This window comes from Stenella coeruleoalba (assembly GCF_951394435.1).
Source record: "Stenella coeruleoalba genome assembly, chromosome: 20".
Lineage (NCBI taxonomy): Eukaryota > Metazoa > Chordata > Mammalia > Artiodactyla > Delphinidae > Stenella > Stenella coeruleoalba.
Window position 1 is genome coordinate 7,449,578 of NC_137166.1, and position 22,683 is coordinate 7,472,260.

At 39.9% G+C, this 22,683-nt stretch overlaps 2 protein-coding genes across 6 annotated transcripts in view; one reads left to right on the plus strand and one right to left on the minus strand.

Annotated features, from left to right (window-relative positions):
- CENPN (centromere protein N) overlaps positions 1 to 7,664 on the minus strand; it is a 21,025-nt gene extending 13,361 nt beyond the window's left edge. The window contains exons 1-5 of the mRNA XM_079906777.1: positions 7,544 to 7,664; positions 4,819 to 4,999; positions 3,520 to 3,565; positions 1,613 to 1,672; positions 1,236 to 1,312 (exon numbers count right to left, since the gene is read on the minus strand). Coding sequence (XP_079762903.1) covers positions 1,236 to 1,312; positions 1,613 to 1,672; positions 3,520 to 3,565; positions 4,819 to 4,999; positions 7,544 to 7,575 — 396 coding nt within the window. The 5' untranslated portion in view covers positions 7,576 to 7,664. The remainder of the gene's footprint in view (positions 1 to 1,235; positions 1,313 to 1,612; positions 1,673 to 3,519; positions 3,566 to 4,818; positions 5,000 to 7,543) is intronic.
- Positions 1 to 22,410, plus strand: part of CMC2 (C-X9-C motif containing 2) — a gene marked incomplete at its 5' end in the record, with an annotated part of 27,560 nt that extends 5,150 nt beyond the window's left edge. The window contains 4 exons of one of the 5 annotated variants that reach the window (XM_079906774.1): positions 7,770 to 8,064; positions 14,250 to 14,365; positions 18,439 to 18,510; positions 22,054 to 22,410. In XM_079906774.1, the coding sequence (XP_079762900.1) occupies positions 14,285 to 14,365; positions 18,439 to 18,510; positions 22,054 to 22,140 (240 nt within the window). In that variant the 3' untranslated portion in view covers positions 22,141 to 22,410. Of the gene's footprint in view, positions 1 to 7,757; positions 8,065 to 8,205; positions 8,492 to 14,249; positions 14,366 to 18,438; positions 18,511 to 22,053 lie in introns of those variants that run through there. The other 4 variants (XM_079906775.1, XM_079906776.1, XM_079906772.1 and 1 more) reach the window with 4 other exon arrangements.
- Between the last annotated feature and the right edge of the window lie 273 nt (positions 22,411 to 22,683).

Sequence of the window (22,683 nt, forward strand, 5' to 3'; positions counted from 1 at the left end):
AGGCCCTGCTCCTGCTGGAGGAAAGTGAAGGGGGCGGTGAGGAGGGGCCAGTGGGATTACTTCCACGTGTGGGACACATCTGGAGCAAGAAGAAATATTTCCCTCCAAGAGTCTTCTGGCAGAAAGAACAGAGCTTGAGGATGAGCCTGGGGAAAGCATGTACTTTTACTGAGACCTGAGCACATTTATAAGCAGTATAGTAGGAATCAGAAGAGGCAAGAGATTAAGGATGCAAGAGAACAGAGGAAAATAAAGCAGGTATGTTGGATGAGGACACAGGAGATGGATTCACAGCACACACAAAGGGTCATTATAAGAAAGGAGATGAGGGAATATGTTCGGTGACAGGTGGGTAAGTAGAAAGCAGGACCAGTTACAGACAGGATGAGGTAAGGGGATGGAGAGACAGGTCAAGGAGTTTATCAGAGAAGAGGGAACACCGCTATGCCAGAGAGGACGGGCAGTGCACAGTGAATGGGACAGTTTTTGGTATGTCTTTATATGCAAGGAGGACTAAGGCAGAGTAAGGTGGAAAGGGAATGAAGGAGGGGAGGCTGTTAAAAAGTGATCACCTCAGGACCTACTGCATATCACAGGGAACTTGGCTCAACATTCTGTAATAACCTAAATGGGAAAAGAATTTGAAAAAGAATGGATACTTGTATGGGTATAACTGAATCACTTTCCTGTATGCCTGTAACACATCACTGTTAATCAACTGTACTCCAATATAAAATAAAAATTAAAAAAAAAAAAGCAATCACCTCAACCTAGGATAAGATGTTGAGGTGGTACCTGTGGAAACAGACTGGCAGCTGAGGACTCTTCTGTGCTCTCAAGCTACGCTAACATTGTGACCACGAGCCACCTAGGGCCATTTAACTAAAATGCATCACAGTTAAACACGACGAACATTTTAGTTTCTCAGTCACACCAGCCACACTTGGCTACTAGCTGGGTCCTGGACGGTGCTGATCTAGAACAGTTCCATCGTTGTACAGTCCTACCGGGCAGTGCTGCTCTTGAGAAAGAAGCAGTGCCCCTGAATTGAGAGGTAAGGGGAGAGGAAAGTTTTTACACCGAGTAGAGTTTGTCTTTGATACGGAATAGAACAGTATGGAATATTACTAAGTGAAATTCTTACAAATTGAAAAAAAGAATGTAGTAGCGAATTTTAAGTGCACAGATGCCATGAAATTGAATTTTATGGAAATTCAGATAAATTTTAATCTTACATTTTTTAATGCTCTCTTAAGAATTTTCTTGAATGAACTTTTGAATTGTTCCATATCAAAAAGGTCAGTGTCTTCACCTGTCAAAATGAAAAGAAAAATCAAGAAGAATCAAGGGAGCTACAGTGTCTTCAATACATTTACAAAGATCCTGAAGATAAGCATTTGGTGTAACCTCAAAGAGCAGTAATGATCAAATCACACAAACGCTGCTGGTACCCCTGACAGAGCGTCACCAGATATATTTCTCATTTTTTTATACACGAGTAATAATCACCGCATTTGGAAAGAAAAGAGACTTACGAGGAACAAACTGCTACTCATTTTTAAATTGCCACAACATCAAATACAAGTGTTCAGTTAAAAATGGAAAACATTACCTGGTCCTTTACTCATCTGAAAAACATCCCAAACTTTCTGATGCCGATGAAATTGAGTATCTGAGACAGGGAGGAAGAGCTTATTACTATCATATCAGGAGAACCTTCGAGTAACTATCATATCAGAGAACTTTCAACTTATAAATACATATTTTTAATAATGTGAAAGTGGAGAAAATTAACAGTAATTTACAAATTAAGTTATACAGATCTTTATTCAAAATATAAATTTTAAATGGATTAAATTTACTCCAGACAAATAAAACAGGTCATAAAGAATTACTCAACACAGTAGAGATTTAGCATTTATTCTTAGACCATTTATTCTGTCCACACAGGTCTACTCCATAGACTGCTGCATCTACGCAGCAAGCCAGGGACGATGTGCTCCTGGAACTGGTGTTTCTATCAGCTTTCCTTAGTCTGGAGCACTCTTCTCCTAGCTCGCTGCACATCTCATTCTGGTCTCTACTAAAATGCCACAGTGCAGAATGGCCTACCCTGAACACCCTACCAAAATCGACCCCCCATCCCGCCCTGCTTTAGTTTCCTTCATGGTACTTACCACTACCTGACATTACAGCATACATTTAGATGTTCATTTTTACACTGCTTGTACCTGTGGGATATTGGACTGAGTCTTGTTCACTGCTGTAGTCCCAGCATCTAGCCACTGGCTGGCATTAAACATATATATTTGATGAATGAATGAATGTATGATATAGAAGACACCCTCCAGGAGTTACAAACTTAAGAGTATCTTGGAGTAAAAATGGGCCTAGGAAGTTACTGAGTTCAGTCCCAACACATTGTCATCCTGGCTTTACTCTATCCCTGCGCTGACCTCGGTCTGCATCCCTGTGTCTTTGGACCTAGGACCAAGGTGCTCTGCACCCCATAAGAGGAGCTGTTGGCCCCAATACTCAAGGGCACCAACCTGCTGTGCCTTTGTCTTATTACTTTTCTTGTCCTGTGTCTTTTTTTTTTTTCTTTTTTTGGTGCCTTGGCATCCTTGTCTCCCCATCCCACCCCATTTATGGCAATGGCCTGACAATTCTTGATTATCCAGTTCTGTCCAAAACAGGTGTAATCAGGTATAATGTGATGCCTGCCCTGAAAGATAGCATCCAAAGGGTTTTGTTTCTTTCCGGTATTTTCTTCCTTGGTTCTCTGTTTCAGAGTTCAGATGGCCTGCTAAATGATCTTTGAATAAGGTTGCTGTCGTAATAATGGAGATTAAAAACTTTTTGTCGTTAATGATTCTTTTAAACACCGTGTAGAAGTTCATGATAAATGGCAAGGACTTAAATACAAATGCAGATATTTCCTCAAATAGAACACATGCTAGACTAATCCATGATATTTGTGACAAGCTTGGTCCACGTCTAGTGTCTCCTATCTTAGCCGGGGGCCCAATTTCCTTCTAGTTGCACATGCAGACCCCAGAGCCATGTGTGCCTCTCCCACTTAGTGCCCCCATGACCACTCTATGTGCAAGTACGGTCACTGTTAATCCTTACGTTCCTTACAGGCTGCACTGTAATTAGAACACATTCGCAGACATCTACTTTCAAATTCTGTTGATAATAATACAAAGCCTAACAAACACTAACTATGTGCTTATTGTATGCCAGTTACTGTGCTAAGGGCTTTTCAAGTCTTATCTTATTTAACCCTCATAACAATCCTGCGAAGTAGAAGCTGTTATTATGTCCATTTTACTTAGGAAAAGTCTGAGGCTTAAAAAAAGGTCGTGTGACTTGGCAAAGGACACAAGACTGGTAAGTGACAGAGCTGAAATATGAAACCAGGTCAACTTGACTCTAGAATCTGAGCCGTTACATACAAAACTGCCTCTCTGATGAAACTGGACTGGTTAAGCGTAAATACAAATCACCAAAACTTACAAATGATGTCTAAAAGGGCTGCATCATTGAGACTTGCACGATTTTCCTGAAAGAGAATATACCATTTTTAGTAATCGTGGTGATAGGTGTGGTTCTACCCCATCTACGGCACATTTTAGGATTGCTTAGAGCAGATGAGGGCCCTCTCAGTACTCTACTGACAACCTGTCTCCCATCTCTGCTCTTCTGTTAAGTAACACATACACCTTCTGATTCGTGTCTCATTACAGGTTCTCACAACTGTTCTCCCCCGATCTAATCCTCATTTATCACTTTTAACTTTTTTTTTTTTAATCTATGGTATCCGTCTAGATTTCCTCTATCCCAGGTTTTCTCAACCAGGCACTAGTGACATTTTGAGTCAGATAAAGCTGTGTTGTAGAAGCTGTCCTAGGATGTAAAGGAGCATTCCTGGCCTCTACCCACTGGAAGCCAGCAGCACCCCAATCCCACAGTTTTGACACCCACAAACGTCTCCAGACATTGTGTCCTCTGGGAGACAAAATCATCCCAGCTGAGAACCACTGCTCTATACACACATATTTATATGTTTACATATTATATAGTTTCTTTCAGTGTTATACAGAAAGATCTAATTTATTCTTTTTAATGGTTAAGGAATATTTTATGTGGACATATCATTATTTATCTAATCTCCTAAGTATAGTTGTTTCCAATTTTTTGTGTGTAAACAATGCTAGTTAACATCTTTATATATAGATATTTACATATCTATAACTAGGTATATAAATGTTTATCAATTATGATATTACATATACCTCCTTTTTTTAATTATGTTTTCCATATATGTAAATTTCGAAGTGGAATTGCTGGGTCATAAAGTATATTTATTTAAAAATGAATGAGGAGGAGCTTTCCTGGTGGCGCAGTGGTTAAGAATCCACCTGCCAATGCAGGCGACACGGGTTCGAGCCCTGGTCCGGGAGGATCCCACATGCCATGGAGCAACTAAGCCCGTCCGCCACAACCACTGAGCCCGTGTTCTAGAGCCTGTGCTCCACAACAAGAGAAGCCACCGCACTGAGAAGCCTGTGCACCGCAATGAAGAGTAGCCCTCGCTTGCCGCAACTAGAGAAAGCCCGCGCGCAGCAACGAAGACCCAACGCAGCCAAAAGTAAATTAAAAAAAAAATTAGTTTCTTTTCCGCTATCGTGGTACGTAGCCCTCCTAACTTCACAGCCTAGCAGCTACCTTACATCTCTTTCGGACTAAGGAAAGGAAAGAAAAAAACCACAGGGTAGCATCATGTTCAAGGTTAATCATTTTGAACACTGTTACCTCACAAAGCAGAACCAAGTCTTGAACAAGAGATTCCTTTCTCTGCCGGAAGTTTACAGTCTGCAGTTGATTTTCAGACAAAAAATTCCAGGTTTTTAGTATTGTCATCATTTCAGTCAATGGGATTTTCAAGATGGTCCTCCTGAAAAACTCGGAAACAGTTTCATCCATCTGTTTGGCACTTTCGTAAAGACAAAACCAAAAACAGCACGATAAAGTATTAACCAAACACAAAAGTGTAACTTAGTGAATTTTCAGCATGATATTTTAGCCAGAATTTTGATTTGTAGGTCAAGCACCCAAATGTTTACCATTTTTCAGGCGCTCTGCGAACAGTGTTCCAACAGGAGGATTAAACTATTTTCTCCTTAAGCGTACATTTAAATATGTTTTAGAGTTTTTAAAAATTAGTGCTCTCCCTCCTTTCCTGGCTAGAGTGTTTTGATCTTTTGATGGCAGTGACATGTGAATCATTCACTCATTTACTGATTCATGTATCAAATTATTGAGCATCTGTGTGTGCCAGGCACTTTTCTAGGCACTGGGGATAGATACAGCTTTAACCAAAAAGACAAAAATCCCTGCCAATATGGAGCGTCCTTTCTAGTTGGGAGAGACAGGCAACAGGAAAATCACAAAAAATGTTAAAAGTGATAAGTGCTGAGGAGAAAACGGAGCGGTGTTAGGAAGCAGTGAAAGTGGAGCAGGCTGGCAATGGGTGGTGGGGATGGAGAGCAGGCCTCAGAGAGAAGGTGACATTTGAGCCAATCCTTGGGGGAGGGAGAGTGAGCCATGGGGCTAGCTGGTGGAGGAGCTTTCCAGGCAGATGGAACAGCAAGTGCAAAAGCCTCGGGGTCTTCAAGGGACAGGGAGAAGGAGGCCTCCAGAGAGGTCAGAGTGGTGAGTGAAAAGGCACAGAGGAGGAGGTGAGGTCAGAGATCATGAAGGGCTGCCTTTATGACTAGAGGCAGAAGTCAGTCTGTCAATCTCACCTGCTTCCACCACGGCTATGGGATTTCCAAGGGCAAATAGAGGAGATTCCCCTAAAAGAATCCTGGCTGCGACGTATTTCTACCATTTAAGTGTTGAACACGGCATATAATTTATTACCATCACCCACTTCTGAAAATATATGGGTAGTTGAATATATTGCATTGCCCAAAAAGATCGTGCGGGTTTTTCTGTAACATCTTATGGCAAAACCCGCATGAACTTTTTGGCCAACCCAATACTTTGAAAAGATACTAAAAACAATAGTTAAAAATAAAGAGGAATGATTAGTTCTTTAGAGAGAAAAATAACTGAATTAAGAATGTGGGAGCAGCATGAGCATCATGAAAATTGAGCCTGACTCACTTCCTTGTCCAGATGCAGGGCCCACCTGCCTTAATGTCAGGACTGAAATCCTCACCATGGTCCACAAGGCCCTGCGTTGTCTGGTTCCTGCCTCCCTGTCATCTACCACTCTCTCCTTGGCTTTCTGAGCTCCAGCTACACTGCCCTTCTAGTTTCTCTATTACAAGAGGATCCCTTCAGCTAAGGGCCATTGCATCTGCGGTGACTCCTGCTTAGAAGGTTCTTCTGCACATATTCACATGGCTCTTGTAATTCAGGTCTCAGCCATGCTTCTTCACAGAGAGACTTACCCTGACCACCCAATCTAGTTATTTCCCCACCTTGTCTTTACAGAACTATCTGAAATTATCTTGCTTATTGCTTTATTGCATTAAATATTTGATTAAGCTTCACTAGGGCAGGAACTATGTTTGTCTTATTCATAGCTGCATTGCTAGAATCTAGAACAGTGTCAGCCCAAGACCTGTCTAGTGGAAATACTTGTGGAATGAAGTCTTAAAGACTCTCCTGAAGCAGCCGTGCCTGAGGAGGTAAACAACCTGGGAAGGATTAGGGTCCAACAGTCGGTGACAATATCAAGCCAACGTCTCCCATCAAAAACACTGGAGATGGTGGTTGTTAAAATGCAGATTCCTGGGCTCCAACGATTTAAACTGGGGGTGGGGTGGGGGACCGAGAAGGGCTTGAGATTTTTGCATTTTAAGACTAAGAGTCTTAATTCCCGCTAAACTTTGGGAATGCCATTCTAAAGAATTCTGGTAGAAAGAGTCCACACAATCTCATCAATAAAGTTGGAAAACCCTTGACTAAACTCTTCTGATTCCCTGTGATTAGCTAACTTCTTTTTACATCTGAGCGCTTAGCACAGTGCTTGGCTTGGTGCTCGAGATGTAACAGCTGAATGAACGCATGACAAAAAAGGTCCCTTTTAAGTAACTTTCCTGGAAATTTGCACAGCCTAAGAGCTGCCACAAGGAGCAGCAGGAGTAATGCGAGAGGCTGCAAAGACTAAAAAGGACGGACGCCAAGGTTAACCAAAAACAAGAACACTCAACTCTGGGGAAAGCAGCAACCCAGGGCTGGGATAGTTTAGCCGGTGACAGCTCGGCGCGGCTCCAGCGTGACGCAGACCCTACGTGAGGCCCCGCCCCACCACGGGCGGATGTGACGTCACGGCCCAGCGTCATCGCCCTCCTCACCTCAGCCTCCACTGTAGTCCCCAGCCTCCGGCCCGAGAGCAAGGGCCAATCCCACACCTTGGGACTTGCGGCAGTCGCGAAAAAGTCGCCTCAGAGGCGTGGGACGTGGCTTTTTCAAGGCTTCCGCCACGCTCGGGGGCCCGATGCCATGCCGCCAGGGGTCCTCTTACCGTACCACATCGCCGGCCGGCTCTCTCCTCATCAGATGTTCCCGCCTGCTGCACCTTCAAAGCCACCAATTGCAGTTCCCGCCGCCCTGGAGCCCCTCCCGGCGGAGCCAAAACTTTGGACTGTACCCTCGGCACAGGGGACCGTGTGGGGAGAGCGACGGAAGTGAAACTCTCCGAGTCCCCGCCTCACTCTTCTTAGCAGAGAATATTGTTTGAATGCTTTAATCCCAGCCACGAAATCTGGCTCGTCGGTTCGCCTTAAAGTTCAGGCTTTGCCGCGCCTTCGCGGACTCGCTCTCTCTCCCCCTACAGCGCCAGAAAATGGGCCTGTCCAGGCCGGATGGCGCATGCGCATCGGGCGGCGAGTGGTGGAGGCTGACCGCGCGGGGTCAGGCGTGGAGGGCGCGGAACCTTCGCCCCCCGGAGCTGTTCGGGTTCCGGCGCCCTGGCCGCCGGCTTTTGGGTGCAGAGTCTTCGCCGGTGAATACCGCTTCCGCTCTCCGGGTGTGGCCGCCAGTCGGGTGAGTCTCGGGGGTCCGGGCCGTTCCGAGGAGCGCTCTCTTCGTGGCCGAGGTGTGAGGGGAGGCCGCGGGACACTCACCTGTCCCCCCTCAGATCCCAAACTCGCGCGCCCCGCTGTGTGCCATCTTGCCGGGACTTCGCGCCCGCCTGGGGGGTTGGGACCACTGCGCTGGGTGTTGCCGGGGCGTTGGAGTCGTCCTGAGCTCCCCGCCCTCGGGCATTCTCTGGGACGCGCGCTGGTAGTTGAGAGCCGGCTTGGGTGTAGACCTTCACTGCCTGCGGGAATCGGCCTCGCCGCCGCTCTCGAGCCTGTGACCTTGGGCGAGCTCCTCCTCACCCCGAGCGTCAGCCTCCTCGCCTGTGAAATGGGTATAACCCAGCGCCTCGGTTGTGAGAAGGGAAGCCCTGAACACCGTGTCTGACGTGGTGAGCGCTCAGTACGTTGTGTGATGATTACTGTTACTGGGTATCCAGGCGTTTAGGATTTGCTTGTGGTAGGTGGGAGCCTGTTAGGGCGCATCTCAGCTTCAGAGAAAGTTCCCACCAATCCGTCTTGCGATGCGAGAATCCAGTGAGATCACCCTCAGTACGCTTTTCAAGGAAAGTGACATTCAAATCTCGTTTATTGGGTTTCAAGATTACTGAGCTTGTCGTTTCACAGTAAGTGGTTTATGAAGAGTCTTCAGTAAATCCGAGTTCTGGAAGCCTTCATTTGAAGACTTAAATGCATAAAAGAAGTTTGCGCTGGCAAAGGAATTCTGTTGTGACACCCCTTGTGTCTCCGTTTCTATCCACACAGGCTTCTGCACTTGTTTGGTTGATTTAAAGTGACCCTCATTTCCCACCTTTTTAAAAAAAATAACTATGTCGATGTCTGAATCAATTCTCAAATCCATGGTAATCCTATATTCAACCTTCAGTAAACATTTATTGGGCATTTACTATGTGCATTTAGGGGAATGTCCCTTCCCTCACTAGCCTGTGTGTTCGTTGAAGTTCATGGACTAATTTTTTTTCCTCTGAAATTCAAGTGGTCTGACAGAGTGCTCAGCACCAAGTAAGTGCTGGTAAATATTAGTTCAGGGAAAGCTGCACCCGGGCACATTCCTTAAGAAATTATGTGGGTTGCTGTCAGTAGCAGTGGGGCATGGTCTATACTCTGGGAGCACTTGTCACTCAAAAGCATCTGTTTAGATTTGGTGACTTTGCAGCTGTGATAAGTAAAAGTGGGTAGGGTAGGGAGTCCCCTGCTATGTCTGCTACCTCTACTGAATGTGGTGCAGTTTGAAGTAGAGAAACATTCACTTAACTAATTCCAGTGCTTTCTGAAATTAGACTTAAAAAAATATCTTTTAGAAAGCATTAACTCTTATTTTATCATTTTTCCTGGAGAACAGATTCTTCAGACTCTGAACAAGAGCTTTTCTGGACTTGTTTTAAAATGACATTAGAAATTATAACTGTAGTGTAAATTTCTTTCTGGTGGGGCCACACAATAGCAAAATCTTTCTAAAGAAAGCCTAAGTGGCATTAAAATATAGGGTTTCCCCCTTGTGATCATAGTTCTGCTGAAATGTGTTATTAGAATGCTTCCTCCCTTTTCTTCACTAGTTAATGTATTTCTTACTCTCGGTTTTTTTATTTTCTAAAATTGTGCCACCTGGTGGTTGAAGTCTTCTGCCTATCATAGAATACTCGTTAGAAAAATTTTACCTCAGGGTCTTGGTAGAATAAGGTGAAGCAGTGAATAAAATAAGACTATAGTTTTTATATCTTTAGTGAGGGCACCCTACTGCTTAAACCCTCCCAGCTTACCTCCAAGTAAAAGTTACAGTTGCTTTGCAGGGGCCTATTAGCCAGTTATCAAAATATCAAATTGTCACAGATGAACATTTTTAAGAGTTTAAGTGGACTGTTGTGGTATCAATGTGTGCATACCTGAGGAAGTGGATGGGATTGGCATGGGGAAGGAAGAGTTGTAGCTGTGACAAGTAAACCGTTCTGATGGTTTCAAAATGCCAGTGTAAAAGTGGGACTGAAGTTTTGTGTTTAACTAAGTACTTAGTACTAACTAACAGTTTGAATGGAATTTATCCGTCTTTCTCACTGCAAATACCCGTACACAAAGTCTTGTCACCAATGAACACTCCCTTCACCTTTGCTTCAATAGTGCGGCTGATGTTCATAATTACCTTGGTGCTGCCTTTTGAGATTGTTTTCTGTGTTATCAGTAGTAACAAGCGTTTATTCCTTGAGGGCAAATTTTATTTTTGGCAATGGCTTAAATTTAATTGTGAACTTAGATTTGAGAAGAAAGGTAAGGATGCAACGTAAGAATATACTCTGTAACATCCTTAATTAACTTAGCCAGTCTCTTGGGCACATTAGGACAGATTAATGAGAAGTTCACACAGCAGCCTGTTTCATTGTTGGACAGCTCCAGGAAGATGACAACTGCCTCTGTAACTGCCACACTTTGGTTTCCAGTCCTGTCCTCGGACACATCTCAGAGTCAGTTCAGTTCAGCCTTTCCCATCAGGTGACAGGGCATTTCAGATATACTAATAATACTTTACCTTTGTCGCACTCACTCTTCACTATATCAGATACTCTCACATATGTTATTTTAAACCTCATGATATAGGTCAAGAGCTAATTCCATTTTATGGAAGAAGAGACTTAGGTCTCAGATTAAGTTAGCCAAAGTGATATAACTTGTGAATAGCTGTGTCCACAGCCTTTGCCTTCAGACCCACATCTTCTCCCTTCAAATCCATTACTTGTCATACTTAACCAGGCTGTTCTTTTTATCTGTCTCCACTGTTGTGGGTTTCCCTAAGTTAGTAAATATTCCCAATTTCATGAATGGCTTCCTGTTTAAGCCTAGTGTCAGAGCCATCTCCATCCTGAGCATTCCCCCCGGGGGTACTCAAATTGTCAGTATTCTGGACATGGCTGATCAGGACAAACACAATACTTTTCTTTTTCTTGATGTAGACAGATCCTCTATTTCTAATAATATAGGATAATATTACATTGACTTCTTTGAATCTAGGCCTAGAATTAGTCCCTGTTGAAGTTGTAGCTAACCAGAGGTTCTTTGGGAAATAGTTTTTTTCTATCTGAATTTATTTCATTCACAAACTGCTGGGAAGGCATGTCTTTCCTATTTTGAATGCGGGAAAAATCTGTCACGGTGGGAGATTACGTTGGGTAGTAACTCTGTCACTTACTGTGTGACCCGGGGCTTAGTTTTGCTATGAAAATATGACTAATGCGTATTTTGACCTACAAAAAAGCTCTTTCTTATGGTTCAACTGAACTTAAAAAGGTACCTACTTCCTCCGGTTATTGGGAGGATTATAAGACTTGTGCCTGCAGGTGGTTAAGTGTTCAAGAAATTATTTTCTACTCTAATAATGTGGATATATTCTTATGGCTTTGATGAAATTTTAAAAATAAGCATATGCAATATATATTTAGGTTTTATTCAGTTCATAAAACGTTACTTTGAGTTACAATAGTGTTAGTAGAATAAGCTTTTAAAGATGACTACTGGAGGGTGTCAGCACTCATTTAAATGTGCTCTAAGAACAATGCCATTGTTTTAGAGTTATGTTTTGTATATTACACCCAAGAGTACAGCAGTGCATCTGCATATACACTAACAGTTAGCCAAAGCCAGTAGATAGAAGGAAAAGGGAAGAAGAGAATATCTAACTAAAAAGATAGGGTGGAGGCAAGAGGGGAATGATTGATAAAGCAAGGAATTTGTTAGATAAGGGATAGGTAAGTGTTTAGAGCTTTAGGTTAAGTCACAGCTTTCACCAAGAAGAATAGGAAAAGGAAACTATATGAAACCATTTTCTTGTTTGACACAATCACCTAGGATAAGTAGGTAGACAGGAAGACGTTTCATTGGCACCATGACTGGGTCTACAGTAACGTACATGTTTGAAGTAAACTTTTGTGGAGGGAGGAAAAATAATCTATTATGATATACATTTACGCTTATATACAAGGTGCATGTGTATATTTATCTCAGCAGCCAAGTGTGTTCTTAAGTTTTACCTTACCAATGAGAGAGGTCATTTCAGTACATCAGAAGCTTGTTTCTGAACTGTAAAAGCACACATTTGAGGGCTGGGTGATAGAAATATGCAAGAATCTTTTGTCAAATATATTTACAGAATAAAATGTTAACGGCATTTTCTAGGTGACTAAACCAGTGTACATCTCCCTTCAGAAAAAATAAGCAAGGCAGAAGTAGGATAACTAATATATACATAAGTGTAGGTATATAATACTGGTGTAATATTAGATGACTTAAATTGCTGCACTGTATGAGACCTCGTTTTTCTGAGGCAAAATTTTTATATCATTGAAAAGACTTTGTTGTCAGTGACAGGCAAACAGAACTTGAACTTGGCTGCATTTCCAGTTTCCATTTCAAATACTCAAATACTTACTTGGCACAGTGGCCTGATTTGTGATCTTTAGCTGTGTGTGGGTGTGTGTGTGTGTGTGTGTGTGTGTGTGTGTGTGTGTGTGTGTGTGTGTGTGTATGTGTGTGTGTTTAGTAGTTACTCAGTGGAACAGTGATCTTCTGATATTTTTATCACTTGAAATCTGAAATAAGTATAGTATAATTCTCTGCAATTATTTGTTTAGTCATTTTTAAGGATTTTATTTGTCGGGAGTGGGATGTTGATGGGCAGTTTGAATTTCTTGGAACTTTTTTTAACAGCTTTATTAAGGTATAATTTACATACCATAGAATTCGCTCACTCTAAGTGAATTCAGTGATTTTAGTAAGCTACAGTTGTGCAGCCATTACCACAATCCTATTTTAGAACATTTTCGTCCCCCAGAGTTTTCTTTGTGCCATTTGCATATTAATCCCCACTCTCACCTTTGGGCCTAGGCATCGATCAGCTTTTTGTTTCTACAAATTTGCCTTTTTAGACATTGCATATAAATGGACTCATACATTCCAGTGTTTTGAATATGGCTTATTTCATTTAATTTAGTGCTTTTGAGATTCTTCCATGTTGGCACATGTATAAGTTCATTCTTTTTAATTGCTAGGTAGTAGTATCCCATTGTATAGATATACCGATTTGTTTATCCATTACTTGATTATTAGACATTTGGATTGTTTCCAATATTGACTATTATGAATAATGCTATGAACATTCACATATAAGTCTTTGTGGGGATATATGTTTTCATTTCTCTTGGGTGTGGTCTTAGGAGTGCAGTTTCCAGGTCATATGTTAAGTTTGTGTTTAACTTCTTTAGAAACTGCCAAATTGTTTTCCAAAGTGTCTGTACTATTTAGCGTTCCCAGTTGCAATGAGTAAGGTTCCTTTCTTCTACATCCTAACCGGTGCTTGGTATCGTCTGATTTTGTGATTATCGCTATTCTGGTGGATGTGTAGTAATCTTTTCTGAGTTAAAAAGAATAGGTTTAAGAAAAGAATAGGTGAATAGTGCTGCATAAATATAGCAAAACCTGAAAATGATGTTTTATCTTAGACCTTGGCTGCTAATTTTCTTCTTTGTGAAATGAAGCAATTAAACTTAATTTCAGGGATTTTAGGTTCTTGTTTTCATTGTAATAATTGCATTTTATGAGTATATATGCTAAATTTGAGAAAAAAATTTCCACATCTGCTTCTTGTTTCTCTTCATGGTTTATTTAGATTTTCTCAGCCAGATGTTAGTTAGGAAGAAAGCAGTCTACATTAATTCACACTGATGTGAGACTGAGTAATGGCCCTTTAACCCTTATACATTTAAAAAGGATTAATAGGCCAGTTCTCGTCATTGGTAGAATTTCATCGGAACAAAATGAGTTGTAATCAATTTCAGGAATGTGGGAAAAGTAATTGAAGGCACACTTATTAGTATAGGCAAGCTGTTTCTGCTTGAGCACCTATTTCCAGGATTGGGTCTCTTGAGGAGTCCGCTTTTTTCTGAACCTGCATATTCTCTAAACACTCCTGATAACCTGCCAAATCTGTTAAGTCATTGGATAAGGAAGCTGAGGCTCAAGTTTAATAATTTGCCTAAGGTCAGCATTCTTTTCTGATAAAAGTCACTGCAGGTTCTTACTGAAAATACTTTTAGGTCGCATTAACAAGTACAGTCACACATATTCAAGACACTCTTGTATCCACAGGTTGCTCTGCTGTGCTCCATCTCCTTCTCCTAAAGATGCATCCTGACTTATCTCCACACTTGCATACTGAAGAATGCAACGTCTTGATTAACTTGCTTAAGGAATGTCACAAAAATGTAAGAGTTCAGAAAATGACCATAAAGCAAAAATGAAACCTAGGTACAGCACACCGATGTAAAACGTTATCTCCATTAATGGAAGGAAATGATAATGTCTTAGTTATGGGTCTTAGCTTAGTAAAGATTGATGCTTGTGATCTTTTTAGAAACCATTTCCCTTTCTGATGAGTAGAAATCAAGCATGGTAGTTTATTAGGGAGCTTCTGAAATGATATATAGTAATTAGAATCCCTGTTTCTTGTCCTTGACTTGTACAGTTCTGTGTTTAAAGGAAGTTGAAACATTTTTTATAATTATATGTTAACTAGATTTAAATTATGACTGGCCTAATTTGACAGGTTTACTTAGTTGTTAGTGGAATGGAAATAAAATTCCATGGTTAAAACCAAAATAGAAAATAAGCCCATTTTTGGAATGCGTTAAATTAATCTGATATTTTTCCCAGTGTCAACTATTTAGCTTTTTTCATGTGTTTGATGTATGAGACAGTTACAAGGAGCATTTGTGTTTTTCTTTAACTTTGCATGATGCATTATTTCCTTCATGTTATTCATAAACTGTAGATATATCAGATTCCAATAATAGTATTATTTAAATGAGTAAAATTTTAAGACTAAAAGTAAGGTAGTAAGGAATGCCAATGACCTGTGAAGTCAGGTATTTATACTGGTTCAAAGAATGTTGTTGATGACAATATGCTTTTCGGTAAACTATTTCTGCCATACATCTAGATTAAGAATTGATGCTGTGGGATTGACATATATTCACTAATATGTATAAAATAGATAACTAATAAGAATTGATATTGTAAGTCTTTTTAACTTTAACCATTCTATGGATGTGTCATCGTATATTATTTGGTTTTAAATTGTGTTTCCCTGGGGGCTGATGACTTTAAGCATATTTTCATGTACTTATTGGCCATTCATATAACGTCTTTTGCCCATATTTTAAAATTGGGTTGTTTTGTCTTGTTATTGAGTTGTAAGAATTCTTTTTATCATTTGGCATAGAAGTCCTGTGTCTCATAAGTGTATTGTGAATATTTTCTCCCAGTCTGTGGCATCCTTTTTTATTTTCTTAAAGATGTGTTACAAAGAGCCGTTTGTAAGTTTGATGAGGTCTAATTTACCAGTTTTTTCTTTTATTGTTTATGTTTTTTGTGTTCTAAGGATCTTTGTATATTTCCTGGTCACAAAGATTTTCTCCTATTTTTTCTTCTAGAAGTTTTATAGTTTTAGCTTTTAAAATTTAGGTCTGTGATTCAAGTTAATTTTTGTGTATGGTGTGAGGTATGAGTCAAGGTTTATTTCTCTCCCTGTGGATACCCAGCTATTCCAGCACCATTTGTTGAAGAGACTGTCCCTTCCCCATTAAATTACCTTGGTGCCTTTGTCAAAAATCAGCTGACCATATGTGAATGGGTCTACTTCTGGGCTCTCTAGTCTGTTCCACTGATTTATATGTCTGTTCTTAACACCAGTTGATTCCAACATTATCTTACTGGGGCCACCTGGTCCCATGACTGTTTTGTCCTCTTTTCTGTCCCAGTTCACTTTCCATGCTCTATCTGGGGTGCTCTCTCAGATGTAAGTTTAATCACTGTTCCCCTTAATGGTTCCCTTTGCCTGTAGAATAAACTCTAAAATTTCTTTGTGTTTCGAGGCCTTCATGTACTGGCCCCTACTTACTCTTGGGCTTGACTACACGCCACCCCCCCCCCCCCCCCGCCCCCGCGCCCCTCATCCTTCCTGCGTGTTCTTGTCTGCAGTTGTACTGGAGCATGTTTTTGTCTTCTAAGCCTTTGTACTTGCTTTTTTCCTATGCTTAACTTAGAGCCTTCCTCACTGTCTCAACTTCTCATTTGCTTGATCAGGTTTTATCATCCTCCAGGCTTTATTCTGCTTAATTTGTCATTTCCTCTTCCTTTTCTTTCCTGACCCGGATTCTCTGTACTCCAGTAATACTGTACAGAATAGATTTCCTGCGTTATGGCAGTTACTCTTACTCTTTTTGGTCTCAGGACTCCTGCACACTCTTAAAAGTTATTGAGGACCCCAAAGAACTTTTGTTTATGTGGACTATATCTACCAATATTTAGTGAATTAGAAATTAAAACTGAGAAATTGAAAAATACTAATTTACTTAAAAATTATAATAATAAACCCATTACATGTTAATAGTTATTTTTCGTAAAAAATACCTTATTTTCCAAAACAAAAAAACGGTGGGAAGAGTGACATTGCTTTTGCATTTTTGCAGTTCTCTTTAATGTTTAGTTTAATAGAATATAGCTGGATTCTCATATCTGTCTCTGCGCTCAATCTGTGGTGATATTACACTTCATGTAGCCTCTGGAAAAATCCACTGTACCCTTGTGAGAGAATGAAAGTGAGCAAAGCAAATAAGATCTTCAATTATTAGGAAGATAGATTTTACCTTCCCCTGGAAAGGTCTTGGGTAGCCCTGGGGACTACACTTTGAGAACCGCTGCTTTATAGCAATCACTTCATGATTTGTCTCTTTCCTCTGACTCTGAGCTGTGAGAGTAGGGCCCAGGTCCACCTTGCTCACTGTTGTGTCCCTAGTGCCTGGGACACTGTCTTCCAGACACTGACTAATTGATTCACTTATTCAATCAGTTGCTCTACCAGTTTGTTCTCTATGAACAGACACTAGGCACTGGAGGCTTATGCATGTGTATACAAGAGAAGTGCAGTCCATGGGCATTTCTTTTACCAACTCCACTGGGGCGTTTTGGGTTTGTTTTTCACATAATGTCACAAGAGTATAATTCTCATTTGGGCTAATGTTGAGGTGAAAGTGAAAATATAAATTAGTTTTTGTCTTGAATTTTTAAAATAAGATGTATGTGTATGGGATGATATGAATAAATATAAACTAAACTATGAAATATTGCCTTACGTTCTAAAAGTTTAACCCTTTCTGGTATTTCTCTTTGGCCAGAAGGTGTGTGAAAAAGCATTGTCCCTGTTTGTTGTCAAGGAGGTAGTTTATACACAGGAAATATTTATCCTGAAAAGGTAATTAGGTAATCAGTAGGAGATCTTAAATGCTTGCCAGAAAAACTCTGACCATTTATTCAATGTGGACCAGAAAAGTACATTTAAAGTGGTGAAGAAACAGGGAAAAAAGAAGTAGCATGACTATTACTAATTATGTGTTGTCTGGTTTCCATGAAAGCCTTAATTACAAAGAAAAGGAAAAGATGTGCTCATTGTTACAAGTTCAGCATTTATGGCATGTCATTATAGGAGATCACCATGCTGTCCGACCTGCCCATAAAAATCGTGACGTGCAAACACAGTAATTATGGCCCTACTAAAATTCAGGTTCTTGATTATCTGCTTTGGAGCATATATGCTTTTTGCCATGATAATAGTCACAGGACTTGAAACCACTAGAAGATTTTTATCTTTGCTTTTCAAACAAAGCAGACTTTGAATTCAGACATTGATTTTCTTATATTGTGAATTACTGGCTTGGTTATGTGGCCCTTACAGGCCATCTAATAATAGTGTTATGTGTTTCTAATTTATTTTGATGACATTTTGAATGGAGGCAAATGAGAGAATGGCTTTGGCACCAAGCTTTCCATAAGTAACTCTTCTATGGGACAGGAGTGTTTGCTGGTGAAGGAAGTTACTGGTCGTGTCAATATGGCTACACTGCCCTTTGACATCACTCTATAATAGAGGATGGATAACATGCCCTTAAAGAAAGGGTATTAGGTAATAAAATGCTTTTCACTCGGTCATTATGAAGTTTTGGCAGGTTAATAGTCTTCTCTTTTATCAAAGAAAAGTCTTTTTATTTTTCATTTCTACCTATAGAGCATTTATTCCTCTTTTGTAGGAATGCCAGAATAAGCCTGTTTATTTGTATATTTTATACTTGTGACTTAACTATTTGCTTAACTATTAACTGTTTGCTTATTGACAACGTGACCCATTAAACCCATTTCTGTAGGAATAAGTGTTTCAATTCTGTGTGCCAGAGACCGTAGCATATTATAGGATGAAATATTTTACACCTTTTCTTCCTTTTAGCACAGCATTCTGAAATTTTTTGGTCATTGCAATGATCTTGATCGGGAGATGAGAAAATGCTTGAAGAATGAGGTAAGGAAAATGTTAAAGGATGGAAATGGTTGAACAATAGAAAAGAACATCTTGGAACAATATTGAGTTTTTTGCAAATTTTTGTATAACACCAAAAATTGACTTTATATGTATGTCTTCCCCTAAAACCAAGAGGAGAAATGAAAGTATCTTCTGGGGACAGTTTGGGGACATTGCTGATTTTTTATTGCATGTACATAAATGAAAACAACTATCTTATAATAGTCACTGTAACGCCTTTGGATGGATTTTTAAGGTTTAGGACATTGAAGCTGTTCAGCAGAAAGACTTGTCAGTCAGTGTTTAGCTATAGCAGGTAACTAAAACTCTCTGGGCCTCAGTTTCCTTGTATAACATGAGGAGGCTAGACTTAGGCTCTTTCCAGCTTTAAAATTTTGAATTTCTTTATAATTATAGTATGTACAACCCGTAGGGATCTAGTTTGACTTGTTTGGAAAGACTCGTTTCCTGAATAGAGTTTTAGGCTATGACTTGGACTTGGGCAAACGGCCAAAGTTTATTGTCTTTTTTGCAGGTACTGCAAACTGAACAGAGTGCGTTTTAAATCTTTGAAAAGAAATTTAATTCCATTTCTGTTTTGTTCATCAGATATTTTAGGTCCAGAACTTTTAAAAATATATAACTACTAAAAATCTGCCCTCCAATTTGCGTTTTCTGTACTTTTGAACGTTTTTTCCCCTGTGAGCCTCATACTGAAAGGTATTAGATATGATATTTGAAGCCATTCAGCACCTATGAATCATTTTTTGTGTTTTCCACTTTGGGGCTCTCCCCCCGCCATCCCGCCCTTCCTGGAATCTCTTTACAGCATCTTTCCTGTTTGAAAAACTTCCTGGAGTTCTGATAATTTTCTTTGTGTGAACAAATGGGTATAAGTGTTTTAAACTGGTTTTTGAAAAGAGTTTTTTCATCATATGTAAATGGTAGTTTATATGGAAACTAACCCTAGGGCTGTGTTCCTGTTTTAGTAAGATTATGGAAAAATAAAACCCATAGTGTTTTATTTGGTATAGCTGTTTGTTTCTTACATGCTTTCAGTTGTATAAGATAGCTTTTTTCCTAAGTTTAGATTTTTTTTTTCCCTTACATTTCAGTGATTTTGCCATTGGTTTGGTGATTAGATCCTCAGATGAAATTTTTTTTTCCTATTTGGTAGAAGAATGTGTAGATATTTTTCTTATTTTGTCTGAGTCTGTTTTCGTATAAATGTCAGGTTTTCTCCTTGACTGCTTTCTAAGTCCTCTATGTAGTTTTTTATATTGCTTCATTACCTGAGTTATAGATGTTTTTCTGTCTGTTCTTTCATCCTTCAATTCTCCAAACCTGTGCTCATTTATTTCCTCTCTGCTTTTAATGCTTCCCAGTTTCCCATTTACTGCTTCTAATGCTCTCCTCCTACCATTTCCTTCATGTGTCATTTAAGTACTTCATTCTTTGAAGCTTTAACTAGAAAAAAGGTCCGGCCAGTTCTTTCTGATGCTCTCTTTGCTGCTTTGTTGCTGCTTTTGTTCTTTTTATTGAAATAATCGCTAATACTACTTTTGCAGCATCCTCTTTTGTCTCTCTTACTTGTTTTGTTTGGTTTGGTTTTTGGCTAATTGACCTTCCATACTATCTGCGTTGTTTGGTGGTGTTTTGTGAATAACATTATAGTTATCCTTTTTTTTTCTTCTTTTATTCAGGGGCCATGTTGACTCCCTTTGGAGATACCGTAACATGTATTTTAATATACACTCTGTTTTAATTTGCTTTATGCCTTATTTTATTGGCCTGCTACAGAGTATTGTCTTCTGAAGACTTACCCATTAGACCCTCCTTTGAACCTGATTGTTGGAGGCTTCATATGATTAAAGAGGGATATCAAATATTTTTCTCAGAGCAGGTATCCCTCCATGTTCTACAGCATCTTTTTTTTTAACCTTTTAAAGCAATGAAACGCCCTTCCCCTCTCCCCACCGACAGTCTTATGAAGAAAATTAATGTATGACGGATAAAAGGAATGTTTTGGTTAAAGGGACCTGGTGTTTCATCTGTTATTTGAAATGGCCCTTTGATGAGGAAAAAAAAAGTTTGAAAACTGCTACTATTCCAGAAGATATGTTAGAACTCTTCAGTCAAAACTTTAGACCGAGAAAACTTCTTAACGATTATCTAACCCAACTCCTTACATTTGAGCTTACTGGCCCAGAAGATGAAGTAACTCAAAGGTGTTAATCTCAGGACTCAGGGGAGGGCAGCCAGAGTCCTTGGTTAGTGCTCTGTCACTAATCTTTTGCTTCTATGGCTTCTTTCCATATCTCTGACAGCTGAAAGATTTTGATGTCCAATTATTCACATATACTCAGTTTTTTCAACTTGAATTTGCTTTTCCTTTTTTTCCACTCTGCCTAAGAACCCCTCTTGCATCTTTAAAATATGTCTTTATTGGTGTATTTATTATAAGCATGTAAATATACACGTATGAAACCACTTACATTCACGTTTCTCTGCTTTAAACAAGTACTTTTTCTCAGTGCCAGGCTCTGGGTTTCCTGTTAGTTATAACCTGCTGGCCAGATCAGAATACTAAGCTAAAATCCTCCAAGGTGAAAACTACATTTAGATCCAACCGATTACAGAAACATAAGATTTGGGGAGAATTGGGTTTGATGACTATTCATGATGAAAAAATCCTAGGAAGTTCAGCTGACTATAAGTTTCCATATGAACCATTAGGATAATATGGTTACTAACAGCCAGTTACTCTTTTGGCAATATTTATAGAAATATGGTGTGTTTAGGTCATAAGAACTAGAAGGCCCACTGTAGTCCATATCTGCCGGACTTTGTTTAGAGCACTAGAGTATTTAATTCTGGTGTGGTATTTTTTTATAAGGGGTTATTCATATTAAAGTGTTGTATAAAAGGCACTTTACAGATAAGACTTTAGAAGGCAGAAGCTGTGTTCTGTGGAACAGTTGTAGAAACCAGCAGCGTTCAGCCTGTAAAAGAGATAGTGAGTGGGTTACCTGTAATCAGATATTTGGAGGATTGTAGCAGGCAAGGAGAAATAGAGGGAAGTAGGAGAATTTACAGGGAAACACTTGGTTCAACACGAGAAGCTCTGGAACAAGTAGAAGTGTCCAACAGTTAAACAGGCTGCCTCTCAGGGTAGGGAGCCTCCTGATTAAGAAGTGTTCAAGTAGAGGTTAGATGACACGCTAGATTGTGAGCTTCTGGAGAACAGGGACAGGACTCATCCATCCTAAATATTTATTGAATTCACGTTTTGGGAGGAAATAACTCAGCAAATATTTCTGCACCTATTAGGAGTTAGGTGCTGTACTGTATTGAATGAAATTTTACTAGATGGCCTCTAAGGTCACTGTTTCCAATCTCAGATTCAGTGAAATAAGAGCCATGTAGAAATTTTGTCAGTAAAAATGTTATTTTTATTTTGCAAATATATCTAAATATTTAACGTATGTAAATGATGATGTAATCTATTGTCTCTCTTCTCCCCCTCTTCCTTTTATTTTCTAGTACATGGAAAAGAGGAACAAGAGCAGGGAGCGCGGCAATGCAATGCGAAAGAGACTTTTTAATCCTCCAGAGGAATCTGAAAAATAGATCATACTTTCATTGGATGCCTTGGCTGAGAGAAGACCCAAAGACTCTTGGGTGGTAGTTGAAGGAATCCCATTGCATTTGGTCTTCAGAATCCTTTGAATGGAAAGTGACCCATGAGAAATCGAGCCTTGGAGAAGTATGGAAGCCCTGGATCTGGAATTTTGGTTGGGCAGGGCTGTTAGTACTCTCGCTCCTCTTCCACCGCACCTGAGACTTCTAACGTGTTTGTTCCCTTTGCCTACAGCCCGTTGACATTTGAGTAACTTATCTCCCTCAATAAAATCATTGATTCTAATCATATTTTCTCTGTTCTCTTAGACTCTCTTGGAATTAGGGCAAAATGGTGCCGCTAGACTTCTCTTTTTGCAGTGTGGCAGTTCTGGAGCCTAAACGTTGAAGGCACAGCGAGGGCAGACAGAGCTTGGGGAAATCCCAGCTGTGTTAACTCTATGAAAGTCTTCCAACTTTATTGTTTTTAAAGAGCTCTTTTCCAAAAGGTTAAATGTTTAGCATTGGTAAAATTGTGTCTGGCTAGGATTTAAG